The 24,872-nt window shown below is 40.3% G+C and overlaps 1 protein-coding gene across 2 annotated transcripts in view; it reads right to left on the bottom strand.

Moving 5' to 3' along the window:
- Positions 1 to 622: 622 nt before the first annotated feature.
- The window catches only part of pnkd (PNKD metallo-beta-lactamase domain containing), a 40,182-nt gene continuing 15,932 nt past the window's right edge, over positions 623 to 24,872 (bottom strand). The window contains exons 2-10 of one of the 2 annotated variants that reach the window (XM_079358465.1): positions 23,470 to 23,610; positions 21,918 to 22,033; positions 21,506 to 21,618; positions 21,247 to 21,305; positions 15,713 to 15,805; positions 14,658 to 14,821; positions 14,049 to 14,135; positions 13,688 to 13,803; positions 623 to 2,450 (exon numbers count right to left, since the gene is read on the bottom strand). In XM_079358465.1, the coding sequence (XP_079214591.1) occupies positions 2,277 to 2,450; positions 13,688 to 13,803; positions 14,049 to 14,135; positions 14,658 to 14,821; positions 15,713 to 15,805; positions 21,247 to 21,305; positions 21,506 to 21,618; positions 21,918 to 21,999 (888 nt within the window). In that variant the 5' untranslated portion in view covers positions 22,000 to 22,033; positions 23,470 to 23,610 and the 3' untranslated portion in view covers positions 623 to 2,276. The remainder of the gene's footprint in view (positions 2,451 to 13,687; positions 13,804 to 14,048; positions 14,136 to 14,657; positions 14,822 to 15,712; positions 15,806 to 21,246; positions 21,306 to 21,505; positions 21,619 to 21,917; positions 22,034 to 23,469; positions 23,611 to 24,872) is intronic. The other variant, XM_079358464.1, reaches the window with a different exon arrangement.

The raw sequence follows: 24,872 nt of genomic DNA, 5'->3' as shown, positions 1-24,872 counted from the left end.
CGGTATAAGCCTTTCTCCACAGTAAATAGAGAAAAATGAAGTCCATGAATCTCCCTTAAGAGAATACAGTTTCAGTTGTTTGCAATGAAAAAGCTGCAAGTTGGTTTGAGCTTACTGCCGGTTCACAAGATATCAAATGTGGGTGCGCAATTAAACACAGGATCCAATGCTGTTAGTTTAAATTTGTTTATTTTGGTGATCGTCTGGATGATTTTTTTCTATGCACAAACAATAAGAAATTAAAAAAATAAACTCAATAAATTATAATATTAAACAATTCAAAATAATCCAAATGATATTGTTATCTCAAGTATGTCAACCTTACATCAATAATGCATCCACTTTTCCCTGATCAGAAGTAAACACAAAAGGTTTGCTGTCTTCCTTTGTTCTTCTGCCTACCAGGCTTGTTTGGAGGGAAAAAGAGGGAGTTGGAGTATGGGGGCAGGCTTCTAAAATGCTTGGACAGGTGTGGGGGGAGGTCAGGCAGGGTCATGCTGATGTGATTTTAACAGCAACGTTGGCAATTTCCCCAAAATACAGCGGTTCCACTTTGTTTATTGAATTAAAATATATTCATAAAAGCATCCTAAATGATCACATAAAAAGGGGAAGAACACTGTTTATTAGACAGAAAATACATGTTCATTTTATTGTCACAGTTGAATAAACTTTCAAATACATTACAAAAATGTAAACTTTCGCTGTGCCGTTTTTTTTTTAAAACATGGCTTTAACAATAATCCTAATGGAATTTTAAATGTGTTACACTGTCACATAGCGTTCTCATATTTTGAAGTAAATTAATAAAAGCTCTATATATCATCTTCCTTTTGATATAAAATAACTTCACAAATAAGTGTATATATAAATAACACAATTAGTTATCTTTGTAACTGTTTCCTGAAACAAGTACTTAAACAGGAACATTTAAGAATAATCCATTTCGCAGCACAACCAGTCAAGCCTGTCACTTTAAGCTGCTCTTCAGCTTTATGTAGTTCAACCAATAACAACTTAAAACTCTATATAATTCTAAATATTAAAGTTGAAAAATAAACACTCAGAAGTACAAGAAAGGGTTGAACTACTAATACATTCAAGGTACTGTATTTCAGGAATACAATTCTTTGTAGTGTAGTGTATACTGTGGGTGCTTTAACCAAATTATCAAAGTAAGAGTTGTTAAGATTTTTGTATGCGTTTGTACCCTTTTTTATGTACATTTTTATTGTGCCGTTTATAGCATTTGTCTACATTTTCTGTTTCGCCAACTGATGGTAATGTGGAGAAATACCTTGAATCCAAAAATGCAAAGGTGCTATCATTGAGAATTTTCACACACAAAATTGTCAAAAATTCAAACAATTATATTAATATAAAAAGATATTTCTCACAAAAAAAAATTACAATTTATTTCGAGCTATTCAATTCTTAAGAAGCGCCAGAACCTGTCTCCCTAATACAGCCAGCATACCTAAGACTTTCAAATAAGGCTCTTATACACAATCTGACTTGCATTAAGAGTTATCCAAGAGGTGCAACTTACAGTACCCAACATGGTAAGTGAACTCATGCTGTTTGCAGGGCTGATATCATCAAATGTGTCAAACTCAAAGAGTTGACTGTGGACCGTGGCTTTTACCAATTGTAAGACTAGAGAAAACGATAAATGCTTTGTATAGTTAATAAAACATTATGTTACAGTTACAATTTCAAAGATCTCTACTTGTTCTTCTTAGCAGACCCTAAGGTAACAAGCTAACAACCTCCACCTACACTTGACAAAAACAGTCTTCACTGACAAATGAAATACAGGGAGTAGTAGTACAAGTTCCAAGTTAGTACAGTCAGGTCAAACTAATATTGCGCTGAACAGGTAGATAAACAATGCCATCAGAGTCCAGACAAAAAAATGATGTGATTTATAGCAAACCAAAGGCAAAAAGGAAACCAATTGCAGTAGCTGTTTTTAAACCTTCATGGCAGACCAACACATAGAATGTAAATGTCAGATATCAATTTAACGAAGCAATAAAGACAAAATAAACTATTCAGGCAAATGGCTCAGTGATTAGAATTCTGCAATTATGAAGGCATAACTATGTTCCTTACTTCTACTAAAACTTGTTTAAAGTGAAAGACGTGTATAAAATGTTTTTTTTAATACCTTATTTAATGTTTTAACAGTATTTCACAAATGCCTTGTTTTTCTACCATTGACCAAGTATATTTTAGTCCACCGTTTAGTTCCCCTAAACAAAGTTTTTCCAGCACTATCTCCTGTTGTAGAAATCCTTGCGTTTTCGCAGCTCTTCAAGTACCCGAGCCCTGAACTGGGTCCAGTCTTCATCCTGGAACTGCTGAAGACCCAAGGCCAGATGAAGCTCTGTGGAGTGGCTTCGCAGGAAAGGATTGTACTGCCTCTCCTCTCCAATTGTGGAGGGACTCTGAAAATGAAGTGTAAAAAACAGTCATCCTAAAAATGGATGTCCCTCTCTAGCTGCCACAATAATCCATTTGAAGTCCTTTCATTGTTGAGTAGAACTGTTTCTTTTCTTTTTTAGTTATATTTTTTGGCTATTTTTCACTTTATTGGAGGGACAGCTGAAAAGAGATGGGAAATGTTGAGAAGAGACAGCTGGAGATAAAGTGCAACAAAGGGATGAGGTTAGATAAAAATCTGATAAAAGTCTGCATAGTCGAGTACTACAGCCTCTGTACATTGAGCTTGCAGCATAACTCCTAGGCTATTACCCCATCCGATTAAAAAGTGATTTCTGCCCATTTAAACCGCTTAAATTAAATTTAAACAGCTTTTGCAATTTTTTTTTACTGGCTAACTTTAATTGACGAAATAATTGTGCAAAATCTTTTCATCAACAACAAATCACACTTTAGTATTAATCTTGAAATTGGTCATAATAGTCAAATAATTGGCAAGAAGTCCAGTAGTTATATATAAAGGCGACTGATACCCTACAAAAACAACTTAGTTCTGTTCAATCATGCCAGATAAAACACTGTTGCTTATTCTGTTGGATTTCATTTTTTGCATATTATTCATCACGATGACAGATGTTGTTCTGACAGGGCAAATGGGTGTGGAACAAAAGTCTGCAGTTATTAAGGTTAAGGTATTTTTATTTATTTAAATTATTATTTTTTTTGCCACCTCACCATCATGCCCTCTGGACGCAGGTACAGGTCCCTGCTGTGCAGGAGGGCGCGATACGGCAAAAGCCTCCTGCCTGCAGTCAATGCAGCCCTCAAAAAGATGCCTGACATAGATCCACCTCAGTTTCATCATGTTTTCTCATAACCTTATGCACTGGATGTCCTGTTATCCCCTTGTCATTTTTTGTTGGCGTGCAGCCCTTAAAATGTACTGTTCTGGTGAAAAAGAATTTCCCCTCAGGGACAATAAAGTCTTAAGTCTAAAAGTCTAAAGTCTTATGGGCCCTTTTTAGCATTCAGGACCTTCAACATTTATTTTTTCCAAAGGATTGCCCTTTTTCATGGCTGTACCATTTTGTACATCTGCATGCTGTTTACCTTTCATGTAGCTTTGCAAAAAGTTAGATAATTGTCTGGGAAAAGACAGCATTTGTCCACTCTGCACCTTTCATATAGAACATGCTGCAAAAAGTATTGAAAATAACTGATCTGATTTAAATGCCTTTAAATCCAGGCTGACAACCTCCTCTACTTGTAACTATCTTTATAACTTTTATTGCTTTTGACTTTTTTTTATCATTTTAATTACTGTCTGTATGTTGTGAGTGTAACTTCTGCAGGACTCCCTTGTTTTTTTTTTTACTAGTCCCCTGATGTGACCCTTTAGGTTCATGTTAAAAAACCCAGGTATCAAAACGAGCTCCGGCTCCAAGTATAGGCCTGGTGTTAAAATTTCTCCCTGAATTCTCCAATTTCCCAATTATCATTTTGATTGGTTTTCCTATAGATTTCCCTCACAAAATGACAAAACATCCCTCTCAGATGGGGAAGAAGGGTATGGCTTTAAAATTCAATACATTATTATTGGCTTATGTATTTTCAGATTCTTTGACTTTACATTTACATTACATAAAACAGTGCATGTTGGCGGGGTCACGTGATGCGTTCCAGCTGAGCAGACGTCTTTTGCTGGGCTCCCGCTCCGTGAGGCACTAAACTACATTTATAAAGTGCTACTTGGCGGTTAACTTTCTATTCTCCTCGCAAGAACGTTCGACTATGTCCATGGGTGCTTCTGCTTCGCCTCACTCGAAGACTTCATCGAGAACTAGGACTGTAGTTAAAAATGCGCAGCCCGCTAGCCAGCTAGTTGACGCTGTGGCTAAAGATGATGCTAACGTCGACAAGATTGATATGGCGCAAGTGGTCACCGACAAGATAAGTTTGCTGATGGATGAAAAGTTTGCAGGCTTGCAAACTACTCTGGAAAATCTTACAGGGTTGATCCAAGATCATTCCACCCGCATTGGAGAGGCTGTGAACCGTATTTCAGCCGCGGAAGATGAGGTGTCCTCTATAAAAACTACTGAAGAGGAGAAATTCATTACTGGATTTGGCTAATGATTCCCCTTGTTTTTTTTTTCTTTCCTTTCTCCACGACAAGGTTTCACTATATGCCTTTACAGTAATCTCGACGTGAGATATGGTATGTAGCCTGCTTTCTTTATTTAAGGAGTTCATACACATTTAAAGTCTTCACTCGTTAATGAGGCAGTGTAATAAGGCGTTTCAATACACGTTCGGTTCAGATACTATTATGGAGGTAGCCCTCTCTTCTTTTTCTTTTTTTTTTACCAGCCGTTGAACATGCCAAATACTTTTATATTTTGCCTTGGGGGGGCGGGGGTATCGAGGGGTATTTTGTATAGTTTCACAAGCTAGTATGCTTTTTGAGAGATTTTCATTTTTCCTCTTCTTTCAGGAGATTAAATCTAGTCTCGGATCACTGCCCCATTAATGTCACCTTCTGTCCTCCCTATAACAATCCATCTTGCTGATATTGGCGCCTAAATTCTCACCTCATGAGCAACCCACAGTTTAAAGATTTTAAAGAATTGGATTTTTTTCTGGCTGTGAATAGGACACCAGATATAAACCCTTCAACGTTATGGGAAACAGCTAAGTGCTACCTGAGGGGTTCTATTATGTCATATACCTCTGCAGAGAAAAAAATGCTATTTAAAAGCCAATTAGAACTTGAGGAAAAGGTAAAATGTTTGGAGGGAAAGTTTAAGATAGATAGATAGATAGATAGATAGATACTTTATTGATCCCGAGGGAAATTCAAGAAAGTCGAATCCCACAAAATCCCACTAGTCCCACTAGTCGAATCCCACTAGTCGAATCCCACAAAATCACTTGGAAAACTTTTAGATGTTGCTCGAGCTGCTTTGGATCAGGTACTCACTAAAAAAGCTGAAACTTAAATTCTTTTTGCCAGACACAGACTGTACGAGTCCGGCAATAAACTGGGTCGCCTTCTTGCTCGGCTTGCTAAGGGTAGAGTTGAAACCAACAATATTTCATCACTTAGAAACAGTGGGGGGGAAAACAAATACACTTCACTCGATGTCAACGAAACTATGAGGCTTTATTATCGGAAGTTATATTCTTCTGAATTTCATCCCTCTGCCTTCCTGGATAGATTGAAGCTCCCTTGTCTTAATGATGAACAGAAGCAAGAGATAGACAGGCCCTTAACAGAAGATGAGGTCTCTGAGGCCATTAAGACGCTACAGGGGGGTAAAGCCCACGTCTGTCATCTTCCAACATCCGAAGGCTTCTGAATGTGATTCAATACACAAATCATCATGGTGACAAGACTCTCTCTGTATCCCTAGATGCTGAAAAAGCTTTTGATCGAGTGGAGTGGTATTATTTGTTTGACGTCTTGAGGAGGTTTGGTCTGGGAGGTAACTTCCTTAGGTGGTTACAAACCATTTATAACTCACCAATGGCTAGTGTTATCACTAACGGCCTCCACTCGGAACCCTTTCCACTGGCTAGAGGCACCAGACAAGGCTGCCCTCTTAGCCCGCTACTTTTTGCATTGGCTTTGGAACCCCTTGCCGTAGCCATTAGGCTTAACCCAGACATAGAGGGTGTCTCAGTTGGGGGTGTTATTCATAAAATAGCTCTCTATGCTGACGATATTTTGCTGTTTTTGACTTCCCCTGAAAGGTCAATCCCTGCTACTATGTCTCTGCTGGAAGAATTTAGTGGTGTATCTGGCTACAAGGTTAACTTTGATAAGTCTGAGGCAATGCCTATTGGAGGGTTGGATCTTGATGACTTGATGGAGGACTTCCCATTCAGGTGGTCTAGCTCAGGTTTCACTTATCTAGGAATTAGAGTACCCGCCAATCTGTCTGATCTCTGGAAACGAAATATCTCCCCAACTATATGTGCGGTTAAGAGAGACTTACAACGTTGGTCGAATCTCCCTTTGTCCTTTATGGGCCAGATCAGTTTGATCAAAATGAATGTGCTCCCCAGGATCCTCTATCCCCTACAGATGCTGCCCCTATGGATGCCCAGGAAAGTGGCCTCCAGTATTGAAAAGCTGTTCTCTGAATTTGTCTGGCATGGCAAAAAGCCAAGGGAAAAAATTTAAATTCTGCAAATGCCAACCAATGCTGGTGGTCTTGGTCTGCCTAATATACTTTTTTATAACTGGGCCTGCCATGCTCGGATAATTTGGGGTTGGCTTCGTTCTTATCTTGATTCAACCTTATGCATCGATTCCTGGGCTTGCTCGCCTTTATCTTTGTGGGGTCTGATTAACTGTAAAAGACAAAATGTTCCGAAAGAAGTGAAAGCTAACCTGATAGTTTACAATTCTGTGAGGGTCTGGGGGGATATAGTTGGTTTCTCTGGGAGGAAGGACTTGGTCTCTATGCTGACACCTCTTTGTGGGAATGCTGACTTTACCCCAGCTATTAGTTGCTCAGTTTTTGAGTTGTGGAAGTCCAGGGGCATTAAGCTTATTGGAGATTTAATTGAAGATGGTATCCTCATGTCTTTTCAACAGCTTCAACTTCAGTATGGCCTTCCCAAGGAGCATTTTTTGGGTAGATTCGTCACTATATTCAGGGGCTTAATCTCCCTCCCCCCAATACTCCTAAATTAGGTGTCCCAGAATCCTTTCTTAGAATCCACAATTTCTGAAATGTCTCACGGAGAGGTGACTATATTCATCTTTTTTGGCAATGTAAATACATATCACGGTTCTAGTCCTGTATAGCAAAAGAGCTTTGTGGCATTTTCAAAACTAAAGTTGCTAAGGATCCTGGCCTTTTCTTACTTGGCCTGCCGTCTAAGGTTGTATCACTCCCCCCTCTTAGATTTAAATTGTTGGATAAACTATTCCTTTTGGCAAGAAAATGCATACTGTTGAGGTGGATCAGGGACAAACCTCCCACTGTTACGATGTGGTTCAAAGAGATTTTTTCTGTTCTTCCACACGAGAGGATTAGTGCAGTGCTGAAGGGCAATGGACAGTTATTCGTGAATACTTGGCAGCCACTTATGGACTACCTCCCCGCAGAGAGTGTAGATCTGTTGTCAAAAGGATTCTCTTACTTTGACCCTCTGGACTAAATACGGGCACAGGACACTCCCTGTCAGGCTGAGTCTGGATTTGAATCTCTTGGACACTAGCAGGCTGATAAAACTTTGAAGTGGACGTGACGAGAAGATGGGGGGTTTTATGTTTTGCTTTTTGTAGTATTGTATCTGCCCTTTTTTTTTTCTTTCTTTCTTTTTTTTTAACTGGTTGATTTAGTCCTTATGTTTGTGTTTCTGTCTGTTATATTGTTCGGAAAAATTCGATAAAATTGTTATGGAAAAAAAAAATAAAACCGAAAAGCGGTGATGAAGGGACCGAAGCACGCGCATGTCGGCGTGTGTCGCGACCGCGAGAGTGCGACCGCGGGCGTGAAGCCGCGACACGTGGCCAAGCAGCAGGCCTTACAGCAGGGGTGCTCATTACGTCGATCGCGATCTACTGGTCGATCGCGGAGGCGGTACTGGTCGATCGCAGCGTGACCTTAAAAAAATATTTGTCAGCCTATCAAACATCCCATCTTTTGATTGACATTACAGGGCAACCATTCAGATGACAACTAGGTCACCGCAGCCTGTCAAACACCCTGTCTTTTGATTGACACGCTCATGCGCATACGACAGCGCCTTGCTCAAACATATGCAGACAAAAATGAGTGAGAAAGTTGGACCAAGTAAGAAGGCAAAAACATATCACTTTCATACGGAATGGGAGGTGGACTTTTTTTTCACGATGTCATTTTCGAAGTGCGTTTGCCTCATCTGCCAGGCGGCCGTCGCACTACCAAAGAAGGGAAATGTGAAGCGGCATTTTCGGACTCTTCATGGAAAATACGACATCGACTTTCCGCCGAAAAGCCAGCTGAGAAAGAGAAAAGTGGATGAACTAAAATCCCAGTTGTCCGGACAGCACTCATTTTTCACTCAACAAACTCCAAAAGCAAAAGCCGCCACCGAAGCATCGTTCCGGGTGAGTCACGTCATCATAAAAAACAATAAGTCCTTCCAAGACGGAGAGATGGTAAAAGAAGCCTTCGTTGAAGCAGCAGACTCATTGTTCCGAGACTTTAAAAATAAGGCAGAGATATTATCTTCAATTAAAGCTCTGCAGCTGTCAAGACACACAGTTACACGGCGCTGTGAAGCCATGGCTGAGGATTTAACCCAGCAAATGTGGAAGGACATCGGAGATTGTGAATGTTTCTCTCTGCAGTTGGACGAATCTACAGATGTGAGTGACACAGCCCAGATGTGCATTTTCATTCGTATGGTGTTTAGTGATCTCACTGCAAAAGAGGAGCTATTGACAGCACTTCCCATGAAGGAACAGACACGAGGAGAGGACATTTTTCAGATGTTTAAAAACTTTCTCGAGAAAACTCAGCTCCCAGTGTACAAATTGGTGTCTATCACCACAGATGGAGCACCTGCAATGGTTGGACGTGTTAATGGATTTATTGCAAAGTGCAGGCAGGACAATGCATTCCCAGACTTCTTGAACTACCATTGCATAATCCACCAGCAAGCGTTATGCGCTATAATGCTTAACATGAAAGAGATCATGGATGTGGCAACGAAGATCGCCTGTTCTATTCGAGCCAGATCTCTTCAAAGACGGTTATTCCGTGCACATCTGGAGAAGGCTGAGTGTGACCACTCTGAGTTGTTGCTACATACTGATGTGAGATGGCTTAGTCGTGGAAAATTCCTCCAAAGATTTCGAGAACTCTGTCCGGAGATTAAAGAGTTTTTCCGTGTATCTGGACATGCAGAATACAAACAACTAAATGATGGTCAATGGCTGTTGGACTTGGCATTTTTAACTGATCTGACAAACTTGTTGAATGACCTTAACCTTGAGCTGCAAGGAAAAGACAAAACGGTGACCAATATGATTAGCTCAGTTAATGCTTTCAAACGAAAGATGAAACATTTTGCCTCAAAGCTGCAGTGCCATGATTTGGCAAATTTCCAGAACCTGGCGTCAGAGCTGGAGACGCAGGGGAAGGCCCGTGAGCAACTTGACAGTGCACGCTACATGGAGCAGATGAAAAATTGTCTGTCAGAGTTTGACAGACGCTTTCAAGACTTTTCTTTGCTCGAGCCAGTCGCTACATTCATGTGCTATCCTTTTCAGGAAGATGCTGATGTTGATTCACTCGCATCAAACATTGCATCACTGTTTCACTTGAACTCTACTGGAGTGGAAGATGAGATTTTTTACTCTACAAACTGACATTGAGCTGAAGTCGAGAGCTCATGGACATTTCTGGAACTTACTCACAGAGGAAAAGTACCCCAACATGAGGAAATGTGCTACCTCCTTGACTGCATTATTTGGCTCCACTTATTTATGTGAGTCAGCCTTTTCATACATGAAAATCATTAAGTCCAAATACCGTTCCACCATGACTGATGAACATTTGGAAATGTGCTTGAGGCTGGCTGTCAGCGGCTACTGTCCGGACTATGCATCCCTGGCAGATTCAATTCAGTGCAAGTCATCAAAGTAAACTCAGGTAATTAGAAAAAATGTAAATAATTAATTATTATGTGTGTTGTGCAATATTGGCTTATTCAGTTGTACAAGGTACATCAACATACATTGTACATACTAAGAATCCTCAATAAATTTGAAAATAGTTCTACGTTTTGCATTTTTGTCATGGGTAGGTAGATCACTTTGACTTGGTTGTTTTATAAGTAGCTCACATGCTGAAAAAGTGTGAGCACCCCTGCCTTACAGTCATCAATGGTTAAGAAAATGGGGTGCGCCAAGACGTCAAAGTGTGATGGTATGCCATGGCCACGCCCTTTAACGAAATAACGTGCGGAGCACAACGAGAGATCTTCAACATGCCTAGAACACACAAAGATTGAGTTTACGATGATCGGATAAACGCTTTTGGAGGAGTTCGTTCAAATAGCTAACCTGTGAAAAAGGAATTTTAGCCATTTTTATTGCATTCAAAACAATATGGCGGACTTCCTCTTTGGTTATGACTATGGGTGTAAGAGGATTTTATGTAGCTCCTGACATGCCCAATGAGCATAAAAAACTTTTGTGTATGTAGGACATAAAAACCTCTATGGGGAGGCCTTTTTGAAAATTTCAAGGGGGCGCCACTGAGTCATTTAGCCACGCCAACTTTTTATGCCAACATGTCTAGTTTTATTTTTTCTCTGGGATCATGTGTGTGATGTTTGATGAATGTATGACTATCGGATAAACGCTTTTATAGGAGTTCGTTCAAATACCTAACCTGTGAAACGCGAATTTTCGCCATTGAAAAAAAATATGGCGGACTTCCTGTTTGGTTTTGACTATGGGTGTAAGATGATTTTTACGTGAGATCTCGCATGCTTAATGTGCCTAAAAATTGTTGTGCACGTACGATGAAAAAACCTCAATGGGGAGGCCCTTTTGAAAATTTGAAGGGGGCGCCACTGAGTCATTTAGCCACGCCCACTTATTATAACAACATGACAAGTTTAATTTTTCTACAGGGATCATTTGTCTGATGTTTGGTGACTCTACACCTATATTAAGACCCATAACAAACTACTTCCTGTTTGTGACGAACAACGCGTCCGTATGACCACGACCTTTGAGGAAATAATGTGCAAAGCACAACGAGAGATCTTCAACATGTCTAGAACACACAGACTTTGACGTTGTGTCAATCGGATAAAGGCTTTTGTAGGAGTTCGTTCAAATAGGTAACCTGTGAAACGCGAATTTTTGCCATTAAAAAAAAATATGGCGGACTTCCGGTTTCGTTTTGACTATGTGTGCAAGAGGATTTATTGTAGTTCCTGACATTATTAACATACAAAAAAATTGTCATGCATGTCAGAGAAAACAACCTCTATGGGGAGGCCTTTCAGAAAGGAAAAATAGGGGTGAGCCGAGACATCAATGTTTGATGGTACGCCATCGCCACGCCCTTAAACGAAATAACGTGCGGAGCACAACGAGAGATCTTCAACATGTCGAGAATACACTGACACTGAGTTTACGATGATCGGAAAGATGCTGTTGTAGGAGTTGGTTCAAATAGCTAACCTGTGAAAAAGGAATTTTAGCCATTTTTATTTCATTGAAAAAAATATGGCGGACTTCCTGTTTGGTTATGACTATGGGTGTAAGAGGATTTTATGTAGCTCCTGACATGCCCAATGAGCATAACATTTTTTGTATATGTAGGACAAAAAAACCTCAATGGGGAGGCCTTTTTGAAAATTTCAAGGGGGCGCCACTGAGTCATTTAGCCACGCCCACTTTTTATGCCAACATGTGTAGTTTTATTTTTCCACTGGGATCATGTGTGTGATGTTTGATGAATGTATGACTGTATTAAGGCCCGTAACAAACTACTTCCTGTTTGTGACGAACAACGCGTCCGTATGACCACGCTTTTGAGGAAATAATGTGCAGAGCACAACGAGAGATCTTCAACATGTCGAGAACACACTGACATTCTCATTGTGTCAATCGGATAATTGCTTTTGGAGGAGTTCGTTCATATAGCTAACCTGTGAAACGCAAATTTTCGCCATTGAAAAAAAATATGGCGGACTTCCTGTTTGGTTTTGACTATGGTTGTATGAGGATTTTATGCGAGATCTCGCATGCTTAATGTGCCTAAAAATTGTCGTGCACGTACGATGAAAAAACCTCAATGGGGAGGCCCTTTTGAAAATTTGAACGGGGCGCCACTGAGTCATTTTGCTAATTTTTTTCACGAAATGGCGAAAATATAAAATTTTTCGCCAGAGCCGATGACGTTGGAGATTTTGTTGAGTTTTCATTCACGTTCAAGCCGTCAAAAATGGCTTCAACGCGACGGACCAAAAAAGAAAAAAATAATCATTCGAAAAACAATAGGGTCCTTCGCACTGGTCAGTGCTTCGGTCCCTAATAAACATTCGAAAAACAATAGGGTCCTTCGCACTGGTCAGTGCTTCGGTCCCTAATAATCGTAAGGAAAACAATAGGGTCCTTCGCACTGGTCAGTGCTTCGGTCCCTAATAATCATTTGAAAAACAATAGGGTCCTTCGCATTGGTCAGTGCTTTGGTCCCTAAATAATCATTTGGGTTTCAATAGGGTCCTTCGCAGTGGTCAGTGCTTCGGTCCCTAATAATCATTCGAAAAACAATAGGGTCCTTCGCACTGGTCAGTGCTTCGGTCCCTAAAAATAATCCTAAAGGTTTCAATAGGGTCCTTCGCTCTGGTAAGTGCTTCGGTCCCTAATAATCCTAAAGGTTTCAATAGGGTCCTTCGCACTGGTCAGTGCTTCGGTCCCTAATAATCATTTGGGTTTCAATAGGGTCCTTCGCACTGGTCAGTGCTTCGGTCCCTAATAATCCTAAAGGTTTCAATAGGGTCCTTCGCACTGGTCAGTGCTTCGGTCCCTAATAATCATTTGAAAAACAATAGGGTCCTTCGCACTGGTCAGTGCTTCGGTCCCTAATAATCATTTGGGTTTCAATAGGGTCCTTCGCACTGGTCAGTGCTTCGGTCCCTAATAATCATTTGAAAAACAATAGGGTCCTTCGCACTGGTCAGTGCTTCGGTCCCTAATAATCATTTGGGTTTCAATAGGGTCCTTCGCACTGGTCAGTGCTTCGGTCCCTAATAATCCTAAAGGTTTCAATAGGGTCCTTCGCACTGGTCAGTGCTTCGGTCCCTAATAATCATTTGAAAAACAATAGGGTCCTTCGCACTGGTCAGTGCTTCGGTCTAAAAAAAACAGTGCATGTTAGAGCCTACCCTGAGAACACTTACAGAGTACACCAGTCTTGAAGTCTGGCAGTACGAGACCAGTCAACATTTATTAATGCCCCCCTAATCAAAGCAGTTTAGAACTGAGCCTGTATCAAAATAAGTCTACAATACTCCATGTTCCAAGAATATACACAAAGCAGAGACAATATGATTGCATATATTATATTCAATCATTTAGTAATTATGTTGATATAAAAAATTACTGGAAATGTGAAAACTTCCCTGTCTTCTATCATGTAAAGATGTAATTGAGTACTTAATTAGTTTCTGGGGAGGTTTGCATTGTGACAACACAATTGTGATATATCACTCTCACCGTGCACAGCTTCTGGCTTCGCTGCTGCAACACCCACTGGTATTTATTTTCCCTGGCAGCATTGTGTGGCTCAACCTCAGCAGCAAACAGAAGGTTGTCCTCTGCATACTCATGACCTGAGGGATAGCAAGGGAACACAAAACTTAATTAAACAAACCCATACACATTACTTAAAAGCGCAAAATCTACAGATCCCATCATGTAACCGTTCACAAAACTCAAGGCTTTGCATGAGTCCTTGTATTCTACAGCATGTACATCTCTATACAAAATCAGGCTGAAGCATTTAAAAACCACATCAGTTTAATGAAAAATGACACATTGACAATGAATATCTCACAACTGAGAACATTTTTCTTACCAGGCCATAATAATGTATCGTCACTTAAGGAGGCAACTGTGTCCAGAGATGACAGCATTGTGGAGGGATTTCCTTCAAACATCCTCCCTGTATGGAAGAAGAACATTTTTTGCCAAAAAAGGCTTAAGCTACATAATTAAGATAGTCTTCAAACTGTCATGACCATAACATTACTGTCATTTTATGACAAGACATGCCTAACTTAAGTGTAAAATGAAAAGCCAGGGTTTCTCTGCATGTCGGTCAAGAGAGCACATAAAGCATATCTATCTGTCTGTCTGTCTGTCTGTCTGTATGTCTGTCTGTCTGTCTGTCTGTCTAGCTACCTACCTACCTACCTACCTACCTACCTACCAACCAACCAACCATTAGCGTGTAAACAGATCTCAATTTCCCAGCTAGGGATCAATAAAGTACATCTATCTAAACAGATCTCAACTATGTATGGAGTAATTCCACCTTGATACTTAAGGTATTTGAATTTCCTCTGTCTCTTCATTTTTTTCTCCCTTTTTTTTTTTAAATTACAAAATCAAGAGCTGTTATCTGCAAACCATGACAGTTACATATATTATTATGAGTATGTATTCAAGTCATTTTTTTACACACCACATCCTGAGAGGAATACCAGGTCGCCAGAGAAGAGGCAGGGGGGTGCACCGACAGGCTGACCATTCAGGAGATAGATCATATGTCCAACTGTGTGCCCAGGAGTGAAGAGGGCTCTAAAGTGCATACAGCCAACAGTTACTGAGTCCTTGTGAGACAAAGGGCTGGAAAGAGAGGAAAAAGGCAAATTAACAAGAATTTAAGTATGTTTGATGCAAGAAACTTGTGCAGTGCTATTGTTAGCTTGATGCTTTGAAGTCAGAAGTTTATGTGGTTTGCCCTTTTTTCGTTTGTAAAACTGTAGACAGGGGCACTCAAGTTTTGGGCAGGCAATAAACACTGCCTAAGCACACTTTGCCCCTAAAGTCCAGTTCATTTGACTAGCGTGCTTGGATGAGGTGTGCTCCATGCACAGGCACACAACATTGATACTGGGTACACAAGCCTTCATTATGGAGAAATATAATTTTATGACTGTATCTGACTAAAATAACTCAAAATCAGTCACAAAATCAGTACGTTTTTGTTGTTCTCTTTTGCCGTATTTTTGAGTCTGCCTTTGTTGTATACAAAGCACAAGTCATAATTATACATAATCATGTATATGTAGTTAAGAGGAAACCGTGCTCAGGGAGGGGGGACAATCTTGTTTAAGCATGTTACGGGTAAACTTTGCCTAGTGTGAATGCGCCATTGCGATTGAATCTGTGATTTAAATCTGTGATTGATTCAACAGAACATAATGCTTTCTCAGTTAAATGTACTGTAACAGATGCAACACAAAAACACAATTTGTTACTTCGGCAGGTAAAAAATTTGTTTGGCCGGTGAATTTTTTCATCTACCTGCCACCTTGGCCCGGCGAGTCAAAAAGTTACATTTCGGACCCTGGGTGATTGTATGCAGAATTCTGGTGCCAGCAACTCATACAGTGGTTTGTGAAGATAAGTAAATACCTAGTATCAGGTTCTCAATGATGGGAGAAGGGGGGGGGGGGGGGGGGGGGGGGTGCATGACAGAAAATAATTGAGAACCACTGGTGTAGAGTAACTTACTGTGTGAGGCCAGGAATGTTATCAGCAACATTTCCATAGACTTTGCATGAGTTGTGAAGCCTTTTCAATCCTTTGTTTCCCCCACTGTGATCCCTACAAATAAAAATGAAAGCTGGGGATCATCAATATTGTGGACAGGGAAGCAACGATAGGTACGATTATAGTCTAAGAAATAATCACGGTTACATGATTATTATACTTTAATGCACTTCATAACATTATTCATGTATAAAATAACATGGACCCTCATGTTGTCTTGGAGTCAATTTGACCCCACAATAAATCTTTTGCTGTCAAATAGGTTATTTATTCATCAAATGTTCTGAAAATAATGGGGGTTGTCCAATACAATCCTCTTGGTGATTGAACTCAATTTGAAGTAATTTGATTTAAGTATGGGTGTTTTATTGAATTTTATAACTCCGGTTGTCCTCTGGGGTCAAATAGACCCCACAGCACAAAGTGTGGAGCAAATTAATGCCCCATGTTAAAGCTCCATACAGTTTACAAGTAAAAAAAATAAAATGTAAATGTATTTTATTTATACAGCCCTTTACAACAATCCTTTCGGCGAACCGAAGTGCTTTACAACAGGTCAAAAAAAAAAAAAAAATTCCAATAAAAACAAAATTGAATAAAAGTAATAAAATACAGCAAAGTAAAACAAGGTAAAAGATAAAAGTGTCACCATACTATTGGGTATTAAAAGCCATACGGAAAAAATAGTTATTCAGCCTGTATTTAAAAAGGCTTTGCTCAGAAATGAGGCGCATTTCAGCTGGAAGCTGATTCCAGAGCCTGGGAGCAGCAACAGAGAACGCTTGGTCACCCCAGTGCTTATATTTTGACCTGGGTACCTCCTGCAGGAGTTGGTCAGTTGTCCTTAACGATCTACCAGGATCACGGACAGTTAAAAGCTCTGATAAATAGGATGGGGCAAGGCCATTATGAGCTTTGGGGAAAAAAAAGAAAAAAAAAAGAAAAAGAAAAAAATTCTACAAGGGACGGGGAGCCAGTGGAGGGACTTAAGAACAGGAGTGATGTGCTCTCGCCTATTAGTGTTGGTTAAAAGGCGGGCAGCAGCGTTCTGTACCAGTTGAAGGCAGCTAACAACAGACTGGGAGACACCTACATATAGTGCAATGCAGTAGTCTAATCTTGAGCTGATTAGAGCATGGATGGGTTGATGATGGGTTAAAAACATTTTAACTTTGGCTAAGAGACGCAACTGATAAAAACTAGTCCTGACGACATTGTTAATTTGTGTGTCAAACCTCAAATGACTGTCAAAGGTCACTCCTAGATTCCTCACAGTTGGACTGAGGTTTGTAGACAAGGCGCCCAAGCTAGCCGTCCCTGTATCCCCAAACACAATGCATTCAGTGTTGTCATTGTTAAGATGGAGGAAATTGTGGGTCAACCACCGCTTAATATCAGCAATACACTCAAACAAGGTACTTGATACACTGTTACCATTAGGCTTCATTGGCAGATAGATTTGTAGGTCATCTGCATAGCAAGGAAAAGAGAGGTTGTGTCTGGCTATAATTGACCCAAGTGGTAACAAGTACAAAGAAAAAAGGATAGGGCCAAGAATGGAACCTTGTGGAACTCCATAGGAGAGAGGAGCACTGGAAGAGGCCAGGTGACCAACCATGACAGAAAAGGTTCTACTTGATAGGTAAGATGCTAACCACTTCAGCGCAGTGCTGAGGATGCCAACATAATTACTAAGCCATGACAGGAGGACTGAATTGTCCACCATATCAAAGGCTGTGAGGTTGAGCAGCAATAAGACAACAGGGCACTTGGCATCCACAGACATCGCTATGTCATTGTGGACGTTAAGCAATGCGGACTCAGTGCTGTGACGAGACCTAAACCCAGATTGAAATTTCTTAAATACAGAGTTGTTTTCCAGAAAGGACTGCAACTGTATAAAAACAACTTTTTCTAAAACCTTAGAAAGAAAGGCAAGTGTAAGACAGGTCTAAAATTTGACAACATTGTGGGGTCAAGGTTAGGTTTTTTAAGAAGGGGCTTGACCACAGCATGCTTAAACGCAGCTGGGACTGTTCCTAAATTAAGGCAGGAGTTCACAAAACCCAGAATACAGGGCCCCACAGTATCAAAAACCATTTTCAGAACATTGGCAGGCACAATATCCAATGGGCAGTTTGTAGGTTACACAGATTTCACAATATCACTGAGGGAGGAGAGGGAAACTGGCTCAAACTGATCAAACAAAGCAGAATAAGTCAAAGCAACAAGCAAATCATTACGGACACTCATTGTAACACTCTTATTGATGACCTCCCTAACAGAGTCCATCTTGTCTACAAAGTAACGAAGAAAACTCTCACATGCTGTAGTTAAGACATCAGTCACAGTAGAAGTGCATGGGTTAATAACAGAGTTAATTGTGTTAAATAGTACCTTAAGACAATGACTACTCCTGGAAATAATGTCAGAGATACTTAGATTTAGCATCTCGCACAGCCCTCTGATACTCCGAGAGGCAATCCCTTAACATTTCGAGGGACACATGCAGTTTGTCCTTCTTCCATCTGCGTTCTGCCTGCCTGAAGCGTTGCCTAATGACACGAGTGGTGTCGTTCAACCACGGACCTGTCCTTGTCTTGGCAGATTTTTGCCTAAAAGGAGCAATGGAATCTAAGATCTCAGAGCAGGTAGAGTGGAAGGTGGAGAGGAAATCTTCAGGACCAAGCGGGGACACCAAGCCATTAAGGCCAGAAAGGTGTGAGTCATTGAAGGCAGCCGTAAATTCAACGGGTGTAGAGGAAGTGATGATGCGCCGCTGTCGGGATGGTACAAGAGGTTTACTGACTGATTGGGGGACTGTCAGGTCAAAAACAACAGGGAAATGATCTGAGATTGCAGTCTCAGAAATCTTGTTAAGGGAGACTGACATCCCAAGCGAGATAACCAGATCCAAGGTGTGCCCAAGAAGGTGGGTTGGTTTATCCACAGATTGACTGAAGCTCAAAGTTGCCAGCAGATTCTTAAAATCAGTGGCAAGTTTGTCCGTTGGGCAACAAACATGAACATTAAAATCTCTACATATCAAAAGCTTATCATATTTTGGGAGAATGTCTGCCAGAAACTCAGAAAATTCATTTATAAAATCCTTATTATATTTAGGGGGGCGATAGACAACAGCACACAGCACAGGTCTTAAAAATTCCACCACAAACAGTTGCAGTTCAAAAGAGGAGTATGTAACTGTGGGGAGAAGTCGACATTTAAAACTGTCATTGAACACAGCAGCAAGCCCCCCTCCTCGCCCCGAGATTCGTGGGGAGCTGAAGAAAGAACAGCTGGTTGGGAGGAGCTCAGAGAACGTGCTGATTTCACCTGGTTTCAGTCAATAGGAGAAAGTTCAAGGAATGTGAGGTAAAAAAGTCATTAAGAATAAAAGTTTTATTTGCAACAGATCTGGCGTTGATCAGAGCCATGCGAACTGAGAGCCTATCTGTCTGTTCAGAGGCCTGTGTAACCGGGCGGAGATTCTCCGGTGCGCAGCCCGATCTGCGACTCCTCGCGGGCCGGCGGCAGGGTAATCGGTGTCCGGTCTTCGGTACAGCCGGGAGCAGCCACTGGTAGGAGTAGCCCACAGATCCTTGGATGTTGTAGCCGATGTACTCCCCGGAGAGATCAAACGGTGGACGGCGAGGGTTGAACATGGTGGATGAGGCCAGGTGAGCTCTCAACCGGCATACTACTCCACCTCTCTTGCCTCGTCTTCTTCGTGGAAACCGAGCAGGTAGACGCCATAGGTAAGAGGGTACAGATGCCAGAAAAGGCGGCGGTGGCTTTGTCTGACCATTAAATTCTTGGATTGGCAGTTTTACCACCAGATCGCAGATTTTTAAAAGACACAGGTGATCATACACTAGTAGAAATGACACTTTATGAGATAAAAGTGATAAAAACAGGACGATACACAGAAAAGGTAGGAGAGGTAGACGGCCAGCCAAAACATCGAAAGTCTCAAAAATGAAATGCATACATTTGCACAGATCACGAGAGGACTGCCTGCATTGCATGCAGACATGTAAATGAGCTCTTACTGGCAATACATTTTTAAATGGAATAAAAAAAATGGTGTTCATGTGGTTCAATGAAGTTGTTACTAAGGGTGACACAGAAATGGGTTAAATTAGCACTATATTCTTTAAATAACAGTCCAACCAGATGGGCTAATTTTGACCCCAGAGGAAGGCAGGTGTATATTATTTGCTGCCATTCGAAAGATTCAAAAACAGCATCCTCACTATACTTATAGCGAGACATAGACTGATACTATAATGTAATCATTTAAATAGTCAAAATGATATAAAGTCAAAATAATTCATTATTTCATTTTATTTTCACTCAAAAATAGGCTATACTTTTATGTACACAACATCTATTGGTCCTAAATTCCAAAGCGAAAGGAAAATTGGGTGATTATGGAACATAATTTTGAACAATTTTGAACATAAAATTATGTTTTGAACTAGGGCTGAAACGATTCCTCGAATAACTCGAATAATTCGATTACAAAAATTCATCGAGGAATTTTCGCTGCCTCGAGGCTTCGTTAAGTTTTTTTTTTGCGTCATCAAAACTTTGGTATGAGTATAAAACACGTTTAATGTAGCTGCAGCTACCTGCTCCTCTCTCTTACGCACAGACACTTCAACACGCACGCCGCGCTCGCGTGTGCGCGCGCGGCGTGCCCCTTTTAACTTTTAGTCAGCACACAGTTGATCCGTGATCCACACGACCGAGTCGGGAACACGTGATCCGGTCAAACGGTCGGCTTTTCTCCGTTCACTCTCTCCGTGTTTGCAGCTAACATAACGATAGTAACGTCCTCTCACAGTCTCTGTCATAGACACGTCTATGGTCTCTGTAGTCTGTGAGCGCGCTGAATGCACGCGCTGCAGGAGCAGACAGAGATACACTTATAATAATAAACAGGCTGATTATATAAAATGTCTGATGTCTTCAAAGCTAAATCAAGACAGAACTTGTTTGTGGAATAATAATTTAGCAAATATATATTTAAAGTTTCTCAATTTCCTTATCTGACATAATGATTGATTCTGTGATTGATTCAACAGAACATAAGGCTTTCTCTATTAAATGTACTGTAACAGATGTGTAGGCTACACAAAACACTATTTGTTATTTCAGCCATTAAAACGTGTTTGGCCTGTATTTTTCATCTACCTGCCGCCTTGACCAGTGAATCAGAAAGTTAATTTGGGACCCTGTCAGTAATATGGTGAGTGTCAGCAGCTGTAGAGCAGAGGTGGTTGGCTGTAACAAGCAGGCGTTTCCATGGTAACTGCAAAGAAGCAGGTTTGTAGGGACGACCCAAGACGAGTTAAACCTTAATTAAGCAAAAGTATGATTTATTCGATTACTCGATTAATCGACAGGATATTCCATAGAATACTCGATTACTAAAATATTCGATAGCTGCAGCTCTATTTTGAACATAGTTATATTATTATAAAACTTACCAATGCTTGTGTGTACAGAGTATTGCTTCTAACATCACTCCTTCTTCCTCCAGAACAGCCTGAAGAAGTATTTTGTCAAAACAATCATCATACAAAACAACACTTTAGCAGCATCTTTTCCAAAAGGCAATTGAAACACCAAATAAAATGTTGGCACAGTATGTATTAAAAAGTATTTAAAACCTTATTAAAAAATCTTATGGAAATATATATACACATTCTGTATCAATACATTCTACATTCCATTTAATCCATTTACCTGAACTAGTTGTGGGTCTGCAGGGTCTACAACAACTGCAACTCTGGAGACTGTATCAATTATAAGATAGCTGTAGTTGTCAGACAGCACAGAAATGGGTATTATTTTGATACCTGGGGACAGACAGAGTTACAACTGAGTTAACATTAAATCTTTAATTAAAGATGGTTGAGTTAAACATTATTTAAGTAGTTCTAGTGTTTGTAGTATTTATTAAAAAGAAAGTTCATTTGTTTTGAATAATGCAAATTTCTTCTCTCACCTGCATAACTTATGAAACCATCTATTCTTTGAACCAACCCAAAGGGTTCTTTTATATGGATTACTCTCTGGATCTCCACACAAAAACATCAACACATATGAACAGCGTTGAATTAACATTTTAAACTTTAAAATCCAAACCTCTGCCTACCATCGAAACCCATGGGCTTAGAAGTCGAATGACCAGAAGGGTAGTTTTCACGGGCTTTCTTCATTTGCCTTTTGTAGTACATGTAGCCAAGTCTGGTCTTAGTGTAGAGTGTGTACCTGTAAAACAGATCAAATGGCTTATCATTGGACAATCTGTAATTCATTTGTGACCCAATACAAATTAATAGTAAATCTTGCTTTTGTTTCAAAACAAACCAAAAAGATCTATCTCAATCAAAAACTTATAGAACAAATCAACATGGACCCATTTTTCAATATTGGTTATTCATTTTCTCCTTTTTTTCTTTTTGGATTGAATATTGAAAAACAAGCTCTTTTGTTTTACCATTTTAAACATAAAACCTTTTTTTTTTTTTTTTTTTTAATTTCCATGTATGTTGTGATTCACGACCGCTGGTCAAAGACTTCATGGATCTCATCGACACTTCTAATCTCACACAGTCAGTTACTGGCCCGACACATGAAAAGGATCATACACTGGACCTTGTGTTGTCTCATGGATTAAATGTGTGCATTAGGGAGATCTGTGACACACATATCTTGTAGGGATGGCACAATACCACTTTTTTGTTTCCAATACAGATACCTATACCACAACTTTGAGTATCTGCCGATAGCGATACCAAACCGATACGCTTTTCACTCTTAAAAAACTACAGAAATGTGTTGAGAATAAATTTGTATGGATTTGCTCAAGGGAGCCATCTAAAAAGCATCATGGTCAAACTGTTAAACAAAAAATCTGTTTCCTTTTAAGAAAAAATATTAAGATATCCCACAACATGACTCAGGCTATGCAGCAGTACGGCTGCTGTGCTTTATTTAATATTTCATAACAGAATTTGGTCAGCAGACTCAGCACTGTTCAAGATAAAATTTAAAGTGCAACTTTGTGTAAAAATAATCATTTTAACTTAACATAAATAGCATCACAGGTAGAAAACGTACAGTGGACACAGTTCTTAAAACATGACCTTTTAAGGCACTCACAACAGAAACTCTAGGCTGTATCAAAGTAGTTCCACTGAAAAAAGAAATGAATAAAAAACATGAAAAAGTGCCAGTTCTGTTTTTTCCCCACATACAACCTTTGGGTTGAACTGTATGTTTAACACAAGTAACACAACAAGTATAAAATTAAAATTAAAATAAATAAAGATTTCAATACAATTTCAACATGAAAAAAATTATTGTAAGGTAAAGTATAAGATGTTGTTTCCCCTTACATGATAAGCAATAGCAGTAGCTGCCTAACCCTTTAAAACTGTCCCAACCACTTGCTATAAGTCTTTATGTGACAACTTGTTCACTTCAACGTTAGGGGCAGGTTCTTTTTAAAAAAAAAAACATTTCGGCCTTCACAGTCACCAGCCTGCTTTTCCTTTCATCAATAATAATGGAGGCTGTGCTGAAGACCCTTTGGCTGTCAACACTTGTTGTAGGTGCACTGAGAAATTTAGTTGCTGTGACCGCCAGGGAGGGCAGTCTGAGATGGTTAACTTTCCAGTCCAAACGCAGAATAGTTGGCTCACCTCAGTAGGTCTGCACTTCAATACCTACACTTGTGGGGTTTGACTCAGGTGTGCTTTCTTCCAGGATTTCATCAAAAATACTTCCAAGTTTGCTCTGGATTCCAGCCTCCATCTGTGGTCTTTTCGTTGCTGGCTCTGAGGCTGATGAGGTCCTCTTTGCTGGCTCTGAGGCTCATCCTCTGGTCCTCTTCATCATTTCTTCCATCTTCATGACTCCTGTCAGTAATACATCCCTTTCCTTTCGTGATGTTTCTGCATTTGTGAAGTACCTGGAGCAATAAGAACAAATATATGGACACATTTTTGTTGTTAGGAATAAAATTACATGCTTAATTATTGACAAAATAAAAACTTTGACTTAGTGTGCTTAGTGTCTACACTAAAGAAGCACTACAATATAACAGGCTGACACACACACACACACACACACTATCTTATTAAATAGGGTTAATAAAAGACCCTACATACCTGTCTTTATATCTTGGATCCAGTAGTGTTGCAACTGAATACAACAACTCACTTTCCAGGTCTCTGAAACGCCTGTCCACAGCCTCAAGGAGGGAGCCTTTCATGGTCTTAATGCCCTTGTCGGCCTCGTTCTCTCGGCTGAGAATGCGTTTTAGCACACTGACAATGAGGATGACATCTGATGCAGATGCAGATGAAGAGCTCACCTCCCTTGTCAGTTTCTCAAACGGGGCTAGAATTGCGACTTTTCCAGTAGCCCCCACTGGCTTGCAGTGGCTGGCAGGTCATACTCAGATGCATATGTACATAGGGCTCGTTTTTGTGACAAGAGGCTCTGCATTATGTAATATGTGCTGTTCCACCTAGTTCGTACATCTTGTTGCAGACTCTTGGGTGGCATATTCAGCTCCACTTGAATGTCCTCCAAGCGTGAATACACCAGTGGTGAATGTTTGCCACTGCATCACTTATACTATGCTGGGATAGTAGCCCCTCGTTCACAATAAGCTGGAGAGTATGCGCGAATCATCCTAAACTGGCAACCCCGAGGTGTTTCATTGCATTTACCACATTACTGGCACTGTCCCTTGAAATAAATGGATTTGGGTCTTCTTAATTTTCCATGCAGTTAACATCTCCTCGGTTGCTGTAGCTATGACCTCTCCTGTGTGTGAGCCACAGCACACTTAACATGGAGCACAGCTTTTTGCAAAGTAAAACTAGCATCTATCCACCGAGCTGTCAGACTCAGTAAGGACACCGGACACACGTTTGAGCTCCATAAATCAGTTTTGAGGCTGACCATGAGAGCATTTTCCAAGCGTTTCAAAATGAACTCACACACTTTGTGCGTTACGGCTGTTTCGGAGATTAAATTTTGGGTTGGAATTTTGTAACGAGGCTCCAAATGTTCAACTAAACGCCGAAAACCCTCA

The sequence above is a fragment of the Symphodus melops genome, assembly GCF_947650265.1.
Source record: "Symphodus melops genome assembly, chromosome: 12".
NCBI classification, from domain to species: domain Eukaryota; kingdom Metazoa; phylum Chordata; class Actinopteri; order Labriformes; family Labridae; genus Symphodus; species Symphodus melops.
This window is presented reverse-complemented; position numbering and strand designations above follow the sequence as displayed.